The sequence below is a fragment of the Oncorhynchus kisutch genome, linkage group LG4, assembly GCF_002021735.2.
Source record: "Oncorhynchus kisutch isolate 150728-3 linkage group LG4, Okis_V2, whole genome shotgun sequence".
NCBI classification, from domain to species: domain Eukaryota; kingdom Metazoa; phylum Chordata; class Actinopteri; order Salmoniformes; family Salmonidae; genus Oncorhynchus; species Oncorhynchus kisutch.
The window spans coordinates 18,050,746-18,066,303 of record NC_034177.2 but is presented as its reverse complement, the minus strand read 5'-3'; the positions used below and the strand labels follow the sequence as shown (position 1 = coordinate 18,066,303).

Here is a 15,558-nt window from a genome sequence, read left to right as displayed (position 1 = left end):
CAGGACTTGAGGTAAGCGGAGAGGAAGTGGATGTACAACAGACCCACGTTTGGAAAGTCTGTTTAATTTATGTTCTATTAGATGTTTTTATTTCTTAATTTCCCCCTGAATAAGGACCAATCCTACGGACAATCGGCAGATTAAGTTGAAATTTAATTTAACTTCCGGCGGACTTTAAAATAAGTCAAAAGTAACTTTTAGGAGCGGGACATTTTGCAGTCAGAAAAATACATGTTATCATGAATATTTATTTCCAGTCAATGTTGGAACCTTAACTAATGCCTATAATATTTAGGAAGTTGATTTTTTTGGAAAGACAACTTTCTATTTAATTGAGACCACACTTAGGCGCATTTGATCTTGCACGCCAAACACAAGAGTTGAGGTTGGTCAACTGAATTTGAAGCAGAATTATCCTATGAGAGTTAGTGAATAGTGCGACAAAGAGCTGCTCTAATACAATAGTTAACACATACAAAATAGAAAGGCAACCATTCAAAATAATCTGGGGGGGGGAATAATATTAATCTCTAAATTATCTGACTGCCCACTGGAATAGAGCTCTCTACATGGTGGCATGTTTTGGTATTGATATGAGCCTCTTTCTCTCTCATCTGTCTCTTCCAGGGAGAGGTGTTTTCCTGTTGAGTAAGGCCAAGCCGAACTGCCCTCCCAAGCCTTCTGACCTGGCCCAGAGACCTATGTCCCCAAGGGGGTGTTCCTCTTCCCCAAACCTCATCTCCGATGTTGCCTTTGGCTCCACCTCCCGGCTCCAGCTACCACGACGCCGCCCCATCATCCCCGACACGGTGAAGCTGCCCCCGGGCATCCACTCGCACCCCCCCACTGTGGACCTCACCCCCCCTGCCAATGGGGGCTTCAGCCTGGTGAAGAGGCGGGAGCAGCCCGCCCGACGCAAAGACAGCATCCAGTCCCTGTATATCAGCCCAGACAAGGACCTGTTCCCCTCTCCTCCCTCAATCTCCTCCCTCCCCCTTTCCACCTCTACTCCACAGAGCCTCCAAACCGCCAGCAAGGCCCTCAGACGGTTCTCAGACCCAGACGTCCCCTATGTAGACGAGGCCTGACACAGACAGGAGGCACAATAGAACTTCATATCTATGCCGCTCCCCACAGCCTGGGGGATACAGTCCGTTAGTGTCGCGGTTGCCATGGAAACCGATCATGGAGGTGTGTTTTATATTCTTGTGACTTATGACTGATAAAAACAGGATGTGTCACCAAGCACTTTGTCTACAATAAATATATTGTGGTTTTTTTAAGAGACAATTTAAATCCATTTTGTGCAGACGCATGGACTCCATGGATGTTTTATTTTTGTTTTTATTTTTGAAATGCGCCCTTGATTTCATGAGGGAAAAACTGCAGGTTATTGCACCTTTCTTTTCCCAGGTCTCCTTATGAGAAGACCTGAACAGTGTTCTCAATGTAATGTCAAAAGTGCCTTGATTTGTACAAATTCATTATTTCTAGTTTAAATCTTCAATGGGGGGGGATTTTTGTATGATACTCTTGTACTTATTCATTGAAATTATACCGACTCAAAGACATACTGGAACGAGGAACAAAAAACTTTTGATGCAGTTATGGTCCCTTGAAATGCCTTCTCGTCGGAAATGGACTCTCCCTCAATTTCCTCCCAGTATAGGAACTGCTTTCACTTGTCAAAGGGGAAATGAGAGCAGCTCTATCCACTTTCCTCCTGGATGAAAACCACCAACACTTGTCAAGGGCTGCGTGCCATGTCTTACTGGACCTTTTAGATTCTACTTTCTGTCATGTTTCCGCAGCTACATACATACGGCTTCAGTCAACTGTGCTGTACCTGCCACTCTGTCAATGGGAGGGTCAGGGTGCCTATAGACTACAGACGACCCCTTCAGAAGTTGGGTTTGATATTTAATACTAAAGTCCTTCTCTCAGACTGCTGTTGGATTTTGTCTCTGTCTGTGTACTGAGAAAATAGCAATTGGGAATGTCTGGGATTGAATGATGTGAGCTGTAACAGGACAATACAATGCTTGTATATGCTGCTGTGGTCTTTCATTTGTAACACACTATTTAAGTTCACAACCATAGGGACAAAGTAAAAGAGACCAACGTAGTGAATATCCATGTTCATGTGTTGACTGCTCTACTCATATAGTGAGGCCAGGGCTGGATTAAGCAATCACATTTGTTAGCAGGGTCTCCATTTTGTTGGTGCCTTTTCAAAACGCATTTCATGCAATTCTACTTAATTTACATTACCTGAATAATGTTTTAATACCACACAAATTAACGAAATAGGTGGTGTTGGGGTTCTTTTACTTGTTCCTTGTCAATCATTGGCGAAATTAGCATTGACTATCTTTAATTAAATCATTCAAAAACCTTTATTAATGCAATTGCAGACAGTTGACAACAGGAACATAGCAAGCATGTTTCAGAGTAAGTTCTACAAAATAGAGAAGGGTCTGAGTTGTTTTATTATTCCTACAGTCATATCTTAGTGATGTCACTGCCTATGTCATTACCTTCTACTCATGAGACCAAAACCATGCCTTCACTGCTATATAAACAAGAGTTTTAGTGTTATCTAAAAGCTCAGCAGTAAATGTCCACTCGATTTATAGTGGAATGTCGCTGACTAGTCTCTTATCTCTTACACTCCCCTGCAGAATTCTGTCTCAGTCACACATTTCTCAGGCAGAGATGAGAAAAGACTGGAAATATTAAAACCTTTATAATGAATATATATTGTTAATCTGTAATCTAGGACCCTATATTTATGTAATGAGGGAGGGGTTTAATTCTCAAATTGCCAAGGCAAGAGGTTCCAAAACCCTTCTATGAATATATCTATGGCCACAATGCAACAGGCTGTATATTTGGCTCGCATTGCACCTTCCCACTGTAGGCATACCGGTAACTGCCAAAATAAAGGAAACACTTGAGTAAATTATGTGAGTTAGTGTGACACTGGAAATAGTATTTAGTAGCCTACTAATTTCAACAGTAAAAGTTCAAGGACGTCTGATGTCCAGTATGTCTAATTTGCTCCTCTTTAATTACTTACAACTTGAGTTGAGCTGCATGTTATCTCCATTTGAGGAAATAAAACCGAAGGAACTAGAATTTATTGGTGGGGATGTCTCCAGTTGTGTTTAGACCAGAGGATCTTCCTCTTCTCAGTGAATTTCATTTTGAAAAAGTTAATATTTTAAGATAAAACTATACTAAATATAATCACGCCACCAAATAATTGTTTAAAACACTATTTTGCCAAGGGCTACAGTAGCCTTGAGCACTCTAGGGTAGCCGGAGGACAGCGATCTTCCGTGGCTTCTATTTTGAAAACTCCATGTTCCATAGCCTCCCTTTGCTGGATTTAAAGGGATATGAACCAGATTCCTTTTCCTATCGCTTCCTCAAGGTGTCAACAGTCTTCCAGCATAGTTTCAGGCTTTTATTTTGAAAAATGAGCCAGAACGATGACATCGCGTCAAGTGGTCACATGAGTTTTGCTCACGCAACAGAGTTTGGATAGGTATTGCTTTTCCCTCTCCTACTGTGAAAGACATTTGCAGTTGATATATTAGCGATTATATATTTTTAAAACAACCTGAGGATTGATTATAAAAAAAACATTTGACATGTTTCTGTGGACATTATGGAAACAATTTGGAATTTCCGTCTGCGTTGTCGTGACCGCTCTTTCCTGTGGATTTCTGAACATAACGCGCCAAACAAACAGAGGTATTTTGGATATAAAAATCCCCTTTATGGAACAAAAGGAACATTTGTTGTGTAACTGTGAGTCCCGTGAGTGAAAACATCAGAAGATTCAAGGTAAACGATTAATTTGATTGATTTTTGTGACCAAGCTACCTGATGCTAAGTGTACTTAATGTTTTGTCGTGCGATCGATGAACTTACACAAACACTTGGATTGCTTTTGCTGTAAAGCATCATTTCAAAATCTGACACGACAGGTGGATTAACAAAAGGCTAAGCTGTGTTTTCCTATATTGCACTATGCTATTCAGTGGTGGTTGATGACACTTATCCCGTTAGTGGGATTGCAGCCATAACAAGTTAACAAATTAACTTCTTCAAAAATTAAGGAGAAGCAAGATGGAAATAGTCATTTTTTTCCTCTTCAGTTTCACTTACTTAGCTTGTTTATCCTACTGAAACACTCTGCTCAAGCAGAGGGATGCTATATTAGCTAGCTGGCTATGACACGAACTCTTGCAAGTCATGGCAAGCTTTTTGGTATTACTAATTTATTGCCACCTGGGCCCGCTGGTGGAACTGCTTACTGACTGTACACCGTAACGTTACTGCATGATTATAACAGTGGGTTTACTAACACGTTAGTTCTATTAGCTATGCTGACTAATATGGTGACAATGATGTAAACTGTGTGTAGTGGTTTGGCTTGGAAAGTTTTTTTTGCCTGGTTACACAGCTGATGTGTTGTGCATTGAAGTCCACAAGCGAATGGAAGAGGAGAGTGCATAGATGCAAGATAAATACAACATGGCTGCTATGAAAGTGAACTGTGTTTACGCATGATATGGGGTGTATTTATTCTGCCAATTCTGTTCAAATGTTTCTTAAAGGGAAGCAAACGGAACACACCGGGGATAAATATACCTGCATTTGTCCAATAGAAAATCGTTTGCAACTGTTGGACTAATGATTACACCCTATATCAGCTAGATGCAGGTAAGTGTGTCACTGTCATCTCAAATTTGTCTCTCGACCTGTGTGCACCTAAACTTTCATTCATAGGCTAGGTTGTAGCAACATCATGATGGGTATAGGGAAAATTTGATTATCATGTAGTAGCCTAAACCTGTTACATTGAACTGGGTGAATAGAATATGAATGAGTCATCCAACATGCTGTAATAAAAATAAGGGCAAGCTCATGAAAAAAAAGTAGTCGTCCCTAATTTTAAAAACGGAACCTGCCGCCACTGGTTTAGATGTGTGGTTGCTGATAGCGTCATATTTCAGAGTTCTCTGGAAAGGGAACAGAACAACAATGGAGCAACTGCAACGGTGGGGGAAGTGGTAGTGCAGACAGAAGGAATAAGGAAGTTACCTGACTGATTAAATATTAAAACAGAACATTTGGCACTGTAAACGCGTCTTTAGTGTATGCACACATTTTAGACAGGAAATATGACATTTTTAAATGTTAACTATTCGCCTTTCAGAGTAACATCAATGCTCTACAAGTTGCTGTATTGTAGACAAATAAATATGACAGTCACCACGTTTCCATCAACAGTTTGAGAGTAAAGTCATACTGTATAAAAATAAATCACGACATCCGTGATGGAAACAGGAAGTTTCAGGTACAATTTTATAAATACCGACCGATAACTTGTTCGTTCGACATGGTGGGATATTTTTATGTAGGTAAAATGTATGGTAGTGGAAACCCCTTCAGTTGCAAATACTTGCATAATAACCATCATATCTTCAAATTGAAACCTTCCAGGATGTAGGCATACCGGTAACTGCCAAAATAAAGGAAACACTAAATGATGTGAGTCATTACTTACAACTTTAGTGCTGATCTGTATGTTATCTCCATTGGAGAAAATAATACAGAAGGAACTAGAATGTATTTATCTAAGCAATAAGGAAGTTACCTGACTGTTGAATTATTAAACAGAACATGTGGCACTGTAAACACATCTTTAGTGTATGCACACAGACTGGGATTTTGACCTTTTTATTGCAGTCTACTTTACATTATTGCAGATAATGAAATATTTGGCTTACAGAGCAACATCAAATTAACTTGTTGGGGGGCCTCCTGGTCGCGGCCGGTTACGACAGAGCCTGGGCACGAACCCAGAGTCTCTGATGGCACAGCTGGCGCTGCAGTACAGCGCCCTTAACCACTGCGCCACCCGGGATCTCGAAGCCAGTTCCACTGCATTGTTTCCTTTAATCAGGGACTGATTTAGACCTGGTACACCAGGTATGTGCAATTAATTATCAGGTAGGACAGAAACAAGCAGTCTTTTTTAATTTTTTATTCGGTACATGGGAATTTAACCGCAAAAGGTATTTTTGTGTGCACTACTTCATCACACACAATTTTATGTGCAACAACTTAATTTGTTTTTATTTTACCCCTTTTTCTCCCCAATTTCGTGGTATCCAATTATTTTAGTAGCTACTACCTTGTCTCATCGCAACTATGGTGGGAAAATGTGCATATTGATTTTGTGGATTTTAGAATATTCGCATGAAAATCTGTCGCCAACTGAATGGAAATCTAACTCCAGAAAAACAAAGTATTCATGATACAGTATAAACGTGTATTGTAACCCAAACCAAAAATAAAGAATGATAAACAAGGGTTAAAGTGCATGTGTGACATACAATGTGTTACCAAGTGGATAACACATATCTACAGTATAAACCTACTGCCATAATACATGTTTTAATGTAATGACACAAACCTCTTGCTTTACACCATCCTCATGTCTCAAATCAAAGTTCACCTTACAGTGAAATGCTTACTTACAGGCTCTAACCAATAGTACAAAAAAGGTATTAGGTGAACAATAGATAAGTAAAGAAATAAAAACAGTGAAAAATAACAGTAGCAAGGCTACATACAGACACTGGTTGGTCGGGCCAACTGAGGAACTATGTACATGAATGTATAGTTAGTGACTATGCATATATGGTAAATAGAGTAGCAGCAGCGTAAGAGGGGTTTGGGGGAACACAATGCAAATAGTGTATATTAAGTGTATATTCCAGTGATAAGAGCCACTGTAAAACCCAATTTGCCCAGAACAAGGGTAACATTGAGGATTTTTTCAAAGAGTATCTGAAAATAAAAAATATATATTTTTAAAAAGTGACATGAAAATGTGTTTACACATTGCATTTCAAAGCATAGTTATCAAAAAGACACATGATAAGCTTTGTGATTTAAGATTTAAAGTGGAGGCAACTTTATATGGTTACCTAAAAGTTTAACAGGGTTCAGGCTTCATTGAGAGCAGAGGTTTGACACTGAGCTTACCGTTCTCTTTGGCACAATCCATTTGTAACCAATTCCTGAATTTCCAGCGAGGCGAACAGAAGACACAAAACCATATTAAATCGACTTACATTTAAGAAATTCCAATATCTTGAATGGTGAGATGAGACGTTAATGTTCACAGGTTGACTCTTGGCCTAGAGGCAGAACTGAGCGATTGTCCCATTGGCCAGATGCAAAGTAAAAATTCCCTATATTGTAAAAATTTGTGGAAGAAAAAATGCTTTTTGGTCTTCATTTAAAGTTTGGGTTAGGCATTAGGGTTATCACTATTCAGAGCTGCCTCCAGAACAAGCTTCATGACAAAAAAACAGTAACCTGCTTAATATTCACAAATCTTACTTTTCCTCTGGTAACTCTGGTTGTAACAGAAGTATATGAACATCAAGTAGAACAGAGCCACCCAGGCTGCATACCCTCCCATCACTTTCTTGCGCCAGTGTATCGAGCAGCACTTCTCAATTTCCTCCAGACCCACAAATATGGCCGCCACTGTGTTGGAGAGAGGGATGAGAAATACCGAAGGAGAGAAAAGCACATGTACAGTTGAAGTCGGAAGTTTACATACACCTTAGCCAAATACATTTAAACTCAGTTTTTCACAATTCCTGACATTTAATCCTAGTAAAAATTCCCTGTCTTAGGTGAGTTAGGATCACCACTTTATTTTAAGAATGTGAAATGTCAGTCTGGCTTTTTTATGGCGGTTTTGGAGCAGTTGCTTCTTCCTTGCTGAGCAGCCTTTCAGGTTATGTCGATATAGGACTCGTTTTACTGTGGATAAAAATACTTTTGTTCTGGGATTGATTTGCACTTTTCGCACCAAAGTATGTTAATCGCTAGGAAACCGAACACGTCTCCTTCCTGAGCGGTATGATGGCTGCGTGGTCCCATGGTGTTTATACTTGCGTACTATTGTTTGTACAGATGAACTTGGTACCATCAGGCGTTTGGAAATTGCTCCCAAGGATGAACCAGAATTGTGGAGGTCTACAATTTTTTCTGAGGTCTTGGCTGATTTCTTTTGATTTTCCCATGATGTCAAGCAAAGAGGCACTGAGTTTGAAGGTAGGCCTTGAAATACATCCATATGTACACCTCCAATTGACTCAAATGATGTCAATTAGCCTATCAGAAGCTACCAAAGCCATGACGTAATTTTCTGGAATTTTCCAAGCTGTTTAAAGGCACAGTCAACTTAGTGTATGTAAACTTCTGACCCACTGAAATTGTGATACAGTGAATTATAAGTGAAATAATCTGCCTGTAAACAATTGTTGGAAAAATTACTTGTCAACACACAGATGTCCTAACCGACTTGAAAAAACGATAGTTTGTTAAGAAGAAATTTGTGGAGTGGTTGAAAAATGAGTTAATGACTACAACCTAAGTGTATGTCAACTTCCAACTTCAACTGTAGCTCAAGTGAGAGATGTAGGGAACCATTACATATGTACTACTAACTAGGTTGAGTAGGTTAAACCTGAAAATGTGATCATATGCACTGTCAACACCACACTATAGTGTAGTGTATACTGTAGTAAGCCTTCTACAGAACTAATCTATTTTTTGTATAAAAAAATAAAAAAATTTACCTTTATTGATCTAAGTCAGTTAAGAACAAATTCTTATTTAAAATGACGGCCTACACTGACCAAACCCGGACAACACTGGGCCAATTGTGCACCGCCCTATGGGACTCCCAATCATGGCCGGTTGTGAAACAGCCTGGAATCAAACCAGGGTGTCTGTAGTAACACCTCAAGCACTGAGATATATTGCCTTAGACCACTGCACCACTCGGGAGCCGTAAAATATAATCTAACCCTCAGAGATTGTTGATTTTGTTCGCAACCTTATAGGGTTCCACCAACCTAGAAGAGAAAGATTTCTTGTAAACTATAGGTTCACAGGAAGTTGGTGGCACGTTAATAAGGGAGGACGAGCTCCTTGTAATGGCTGGAGCAGAATGAATGGAATGGTATCAAACACATGGTTTCCATGTGTTTGATGCCATTGCATTTGCTCTGTTCCAGACATCATTATGAGCCATTCTCCCCTCAGCAGCCTCCACTGTATAGGTTAGATCTGACAGTCAACTATGCTTCACCATGAGCTATGACCAATTGTTCTCCTTCAGTTAAAATCAAAAGGTGAAGTTCCTTACTGGTAAAAACCTCAGTTGTGAAGGCAACCACTCTGACAACCAAATCACAGATGGACCTCCTGAAAAAAATATACATAACATGACATCTTTACTAGTGTGAGGTTCAATTCAGGTACTTTCAACACACATTTTCAGGCTTTGATCTGAGGAACTCACAGTTCATGGCTGGGCCCAAAGGGTAGAAAAACAACAATCGTTTGTCCCAAGCTCAGGACCATTGCCACACCCACAACAGCCACAAGAGTTATCTATAAGACAAAAGCACACACACATTTCATCTCAACATGGAGTTTACCCCAACCCTGTACAGCAGTACAGTGTTCTGGCAGGAAGAAAGTCTCTACACTATTATAAACTGGGTAGTTTGGGTCCTGGATGCTGATTGGCTGAAACAGCATTCCAACCATGTGTTTATGACATTATAAACTGCGTGGTTCGAGCCCTGGATGCTGATTGGCTGAAAGCTATGGTACATGAGACCGTGACACAAAACATTTATTTTTACTGTACTAATTACGTTTGTTACCAGTTTATAATGGCAATAAGGACTTTGTGGTATATGGCAAATATACCACGGCTAAGGTCTATATCAATGCACTCCACATTGCCTCGTGCTAAAGAACCGCCCTTAGCCATGGTATATTGGCCATATATCAGACCCCCTCATGCCTTACTGCTTTAATATACCATGGGTATGACCTAAACTTACACTATTTGTTTACTGTTCTATTTATGTTGGTAACCGGTGTTTGGAGGATATATTGATATGGGTGTTAGGCAAACTGTGCCAATATATCCTCTAAACACCGGTTACCAACATAAATAGAACCGTAAACAAGTACTGGATGTTTGTGTCATACCCATGGTATATTTAAGCAATAAGGTAGGAGGGGGTGTGGTATATGGCCAATATAGCATGGCTAAGGGATGTTCTTAGGCACGACGGAACGCATTTGGTTACCAACGTAATTGGAGCAGTAAAAATACATGTTTCAGCGTACCGTGTGATACCACGGCTGTCTGCCAATCAGCATTCAGGGCTCGAACCACCCAGTTACCAACATTCAAATAATGATTGACATATTTTCATTAACTTAATTTGTATGATTTCATTCATACTATTTCATCCTTCCACAAGATATAGTCCTGACACAAATCTAGGGTTGCTACCCAAGCCGGCTGGTTGTTCGTTCTATTGGTTCGGTTGATAGAGACGCGACCCGTCGTTCAGTCTTTTTGTTCTGTATCAATAAACAGTGACCGTTTGTTCTTCATGTTCCATTGCCATACTGGCTTCCAATGTTATTTTTCCTTGCCTTCTATCTAGCCAATTATGGCTAATTTAGAGTCACCTCAAAAAAGTGTAGCCAGATTAACAGCAAAGTAGCTGTATTTGCATTTGTTTAAGATGTTTTCTAGTGACATTTATTTGGATACATCCATAACAATGAGCTAATGAGGTGTGATTTCACCTGGCATAGAAAATGTGCTCCCTCATCAATCAACCCTTAGCTGTGATATATTGGCCACATACCACAAACCCCTGAGTGGCCTTATTGCTATTATAAACTGGTTACCAATGTAATTAGAGCAGTAAAAATACATGTTTTGTCATACCGTGATATACAGTCTGATATAACATGGCTGTCAGCCAATCAGCATTCAGGGCTCGAACCACCCAGTGTATAATTGCCAATATACAAAACACCCTTGGGCCTTATTACTTAAATAAAGAATATAACAAATAATTGATACTCACTTGTATTGGCTCCCATAGCAGCAAAAGAATAAAGGCAATGATGGCTGCAACCATTGAGAGAGGACACAACAATATCTTGAACAACTGCAACAAAATAACAACTGTTGTCAAATCATTGCCCAGCATTATACTAATAGAATAGACAGTATGGCACTATAGACAGTAAACATTTCCAGACAAAAGATCGTAGAGGTACTGCTTTAACAGAATCATCTATACCATGACTAAGTGCAGAAGGAGCAAAGAGCAAAACATCCGGGGCCGTATCCACAATGAGTCTCAGAAAAGGTCCTAGGAATCCTATCAGAACCTGTTTTAAACAACAACAACAAAAAACTGCCAGCTCATAGTAGGTTTTAGGGTGATGTTAAGACACTGCTCAGACAGTCAACTGTCAGATGGTAATCATGACATTGAGGTACTGCAAAGGAAATATCGAGCTCTATTCAATCCGTATCGCCAAAGTTCAGTATTACTGTCACGTTTACTCCTGCTCCCCCCCCCTGTTTATATGTGTCATGTCTGTACGCTACTCGTGTTTCTTGTTTTGGTCCATGTTCGCTTATTTATTCATTTCACTCCCTGTACTTGCTTCCCGATTATTAGCGTACAAGTTACAATTACAGCGGGATAGAAATTTAAAGGCAATGTTTTTGCGTTATCCTTTTGATATAATTTGCCTGACAAAATCACTTTGCCAACTCTTAATTTTTGCCTAATATGTTGGCATGCATAACCTTAATCTAAACCGTTTTGAATAATGTGATCGACATATTGCACTAAATCATACAGTATGATTGTATGTTTAAAGTGGAATTTTGATCATATTACCATTATATCAACAACTCTGAATCGCTTTAGCACAGTAAACAGCAAGTCACTTGCAGATAATGTTCCATAAAACGCAACGCCGGCCCTAGCCTTTTTTTCCGGCCGTAAGCAAAGTTTTGCTGGTGGGTCCCCCCCACCTCACAGGCAAAACATTTGACAAAACATTTCCTGCATTTATACCCATTGTGCCATGACTTGGTATTTGGTATTTTATTAGGATCCCCATTAGTTGTTGCAAAAGCAGCAGCTACTCTTCCTGGGGTCCACACAAAACATGAAACATAATACAGAATGACGTAATACAGAACATCATCAGACGAGAACAGCTCAAGGACAGAACTACATACATTTTTTAAAGGCACACGTAGCATACATATCAATGCATACACACAAACTATCTAGTGAAATAGGGGAGAGGCGTTGTGCCGCGTGAGTTGTTACATTATCTGTTTTTTGAAACCAGGTTTGCTGTTTAATTGAGCAATATGAGATGGTAGGAAATTCCATGCAAAAAGGGCTCTATATAATACTGTACATTTTCTTGAATTTGTTCTGTGTTTTGGAAATGTGAAAAGACCCCTGGTGGCATAAGTGTGTGTCAGAGCTGTGAGTAAGTTACTATGCAAACAATTTGGGATTTTCAGCACAATGTTTCTTATAAAAAGAAGGGATGCAGTCAGTAACTCCTTAACTCTTAGCCAAGAGAGACTGGCATGCATAGTATTTATATCAGCCCTCTGATTACAATTAAGAGCAAAACGTGCCATTCTGTTCTGGGCCAGCTGCACGAGCCCGGTTGATATTTCGATCATGATTACTACAAGTTTAGATAGCTGGCTAGACTAATCTAAAAAATGTTAGCTGACATGGGCTAATTGAGTGACTGTCAGTAGGCAGGTTTCCAATGACCCAGGTTTATATGACAAAAGCAATGTTGCAACAACAAAAACATTGCAACATGTGTAATGGAAACAGCCTTAACTTGCCTTGCTTTTCTGGTTGGCTGGATGCAAGTTTCACCATCAAATTATTTCACATCTACAGGAGTGCCAGTGTACCGTGGCAATACACTGGCACGAGATAATTATTAGAATATGTCAAATATTTGTCAATTCTTCATGAGACAGATAGGTGGGAATCACTGGACACGTTAATGGAAATATAGCTTGTGACTGACATAAGAGAAACTGCTGACGCACAACCATATTTTGACATTGCGTCTTGTGTATTCTACTATTCTAACTCTCAACAGTAAGTTGGGACCCTGACTGAGTCCCCCTTGCATCCCCCTGGTTGGCTGGATGCAAGTTTCACCATCAAATTATTTTAGATCTACAGGAGTGCAAGTTTCCCCATGGCACGGACCGTGGCTATACACTGGCACATGATAATTATTACAATATGGCAAATTTGTAAATTCTTGCATTCTATCCATTCTGGCTTTTGGGACAGGAAACCCCCCCCCCCCCAGAAAAAAATAGATACGTGAGATTCTTATGACTAAATAAGAGGTTTCTTTTATTTTTACTCAACATTGTAGGAGTAAAATGTCTATATTCTCCTCACTTACGACCAATTTCCTACTCTGGGACGCTTTGTGGACACGGCCCCAGCTGTACGAAGTCATGGAGACTTTCCTAAACAAGACACTGAAAGAACTAAAAGTAAAATATTGAAATCCATATGACTTACCTTATGCCAAAGTGTCTGGCCTTTTGGAAGACTCATGACCAAGAGTGAAGGCCGAATGAGAGCGCTAATAAGCATACACATAGAGGGTGCAGATGTGTGCAGAGCAGGAGTAGTGATAGTAGTAGGAGTGACAGTAGTAGTAGAAGTAGTGATAGTAGTAGGAGTGACAGTAGTAGTAGAAGTAGTGATAGTAGTAGGAGTGACAGTAGTAGTAGAAGTAGTGATAGTAGTAGGAGTGACAGTAGTAGTAGAAGTAGTGATAGTAGTAGGAGTGACAGTAGTAGTAGAAGTAGTGATAGTAGTAGGAGTGACAGTAGTAGTAGAAGTAGTGATAGTAGTAGGAGTGACAGTAGTAGTAGAAGTAGTGATAGTAGTAGGAGTGACAGTAGTAGTAGAAGTAGTGATAGTAGTAGGAGTGACAGTAGTAGTAGAAGTAGTGATAGTAGTAGGAGTGACAGTAGTAGTAGAAGTAGTGATAGTAGTAGGAGTGACAGTAGAAGTAGAAGTAGTGATAGTAGTAGGAGTGACAGTAGAAGTAGTGATAGTAGTAGGAGTGACAGTAGTAGTAGTGATAGTAGTAGGAGTGACAGTAGTAGTAGTGATAGTAGTAGGAGTGACAGTAGTAGTAGTGATAGTAGTAGGAGTGACAGTAGTAGTAGAAGTAGTGATAGTAGTAGGAGTGACAGTAGTAGTAGAAGTAGTGATAGTAGTAGGAGTGACAGTAGTAGTAGAAGTAGTGATAGTAGTAGGAGTGACAGTAGTAGTAGAAGTAGTGATAGTAGTAGGAGTGACAGTAGTAGTAGAAGTAGTGATAGTAGTAGGAGTGACAGTAGTAGTAGAAGTAGTGATAGTAGTAGGAGTGACAGTAGTAGTAGAAGTAGTGACAGTAGTAGGAGTGACAGTAGTAGTAGAAGTAGTGACAGTAGTAGGAGTGACAGTAGTGATAGTAGGAGTGACAGTAGTAGTAGAAGTAGTGATAGTTGGAGTGACAGTAGTAGTAGAAGTAGTGATAGTAGTAGTGACAGTAGTAGTAGGAGTGACAGTAGTAGTAGTGATAGTAGTAGGAGTGACAGTAGGAGTAGTGATAGTAGTAAGAGTGACAGTAGTAGTAGGAGTAGTGATAGTAGTAGGAGTGACAGTAGTAGTAGGAGTAGTGATAGTAGTAGGAGTGACAGTAGTAGTAGAAGTAGTGATAGTAGTAGGAGTGACAGTAGTAGTAGAAGTAGTAGGACAGGTGGTGATGTTAATGGCCTCTGGTATCCAGAACTTCATCATGTCTTTAATAAATGTGACTCTGAAAAATATCAATAAACATGCTTAAAGACTGAATGTCCCTTTTACTCTAGTGCGACAACAGAATACGTGAGATACGTGAGATTCTTATGACTAAATAAGAGGTTTCTTTTATTTTTACTCAACATTGTAGGAGTAAAATGTCTATATTCTCCTCACTTACGACCAATTTCCTACTCTGGGACGCTTTGTGGACACGGCCCCAGCTGTACGAAGTCATGGAGACTTTCCTAAACAAGACACTGAAAGAACTAAAAGTAAAATATTGAAATCCATATGACTTACCTTATGCCAAAGTGTCTGGCCTTTTGGAAGACTCATGACCAAGAGTGAAGGCCGAATGAGAGCGCTAATAAGCATACACATAGAGGGTGCAGATGTGTGCAGAGCAGGAGTAGGGATAGTAGGAGTAGGGATAGGAGTGACAGTAGTAGTAGGAGTAGTGATAGTAGTAGGAGTGACAGTAGTAGTAGGAGTAGTTTTTTTTTTTTTTTCATTTTACCTTTATTTAACTAGGCAAGTCAGTTAAGAACAAATTCTTATTTTCAATGACAGTCTTGGAACAGTGGGTTAACTGCCTGTTCAGGGGCAGAACGACAGATTTGTACCTTGTCAGCACGGGGATTGGAACTTGCAACCTTTCGGTTACTAGCCCAACACTAACCACTAGGCTACCCTGCCGCCCCAGTGATGCCGTGATAGTAGTAGGAGTGACAGTAGTAGTAGGAGT

General features: G+C 39.9%; 3 protein-coding genes across 14 annotated transcripts in view; 1 reads left to right on the top strand and 2 right to left on the bottom strand.

The window, feature by feature from the left end:
- LOC109889163 (unconventional myosin-IXb) overlaps positions 1-2,053 on the top strand; it is a 112,200-nt gene extending 110,147 nt beyond the window's left edge. For 10 of the 11 annotated variants that reach the window (XM_031822562.1, XM_031822566.1, XM_031822561.1 and 7 more), the window contains one exon: positions 628-2,053. Coding sequence is in view for 6 of the 11 variants with exons in the window: in XM_031822561.1 (XP_031678421.1) it covers positions 628-1,088 (461 nt within the window). In the remaining 5 variants the exon portion in view is untranslated. The remainder of the gene's footprint in view (positions 1-627) is intronic. The other variant, XM_031822563.1, reaches the window with a different exon arrangement.
- A 3,095-nt stretch (positions 2,054-5,148) lies between these two features.
- LOC109888612 (putative ferric-chelate reductase 1) lies at positions 5,149-15,319 on the bottom strand. Of its 2 annotated transcripts, none has more exons than XM_031822568.1 (7): positions 15,114-15,319; positions 11,013-11,096; positions 9,410-9,501; positions 9,254-9,312; positions 7,429-7,578; positions 7,069-7,103; positions 5,149-6,870 (listed from the first exon to the last, which is right to left on the bottom strand). In XM_031822568.1, exons 1-7 carry the CDS (start codon positions 15,192-15,194, stop codon positions 6,784-6,786), a joined length of 588 nt encoding a protein of 195 aa, XP_031678428.1. In that variant the 5' UTR covers positions 15,195-15,319; the 3' UTR covers positions 5,149-6,783. The 2 variants fall into 2 exon arrangements, with proteins under 2 accessions (XP_031678428.1, XP_020335359.1); XM_020479770.2 differs by lacking the exon at positions 15,114-15,319 and adding an exon at positions 13,536-13,742.
- Positions 14,665-15,558, bottom strand: part of LOC109889162 (putative ferric-chelate reductase 1) — a 51,297-nt gene continuing 50,403 nt past the window's right edge. The window contains exon 15 of the transcript XR_004209658.1: positions 14,665-14,829. The gene's annotated coding sequence lies outside the window, so the exon portion shown is untranslated. The remainder of the gene's footprint in view (positions 14,830-15,558) is intronic.

Coding starts and splice junctions, on each gene's coding strand:
- LOC109888612 (XM_031822568.1), bottom strand. CDS start 15,194: ATGTGTATGCTTATTAGCGCTCTCATTCGGCCTTCACTCTTGGTCATG. Junction 7,104..7,428: donor CCAGAGTTACCAGAGGAAAA/GTAAGATTTGTG, acceptor CTGGAAATTCAG/GAATTGGTTACAAATGGATT. Junction 6,871..7,068: donor GGATTGTGCCAAAGAGAACG/GTAAGCTCAGTG, acceptor TTTTATTTTCAG/ATACTCTTTGAAAAAATCCT.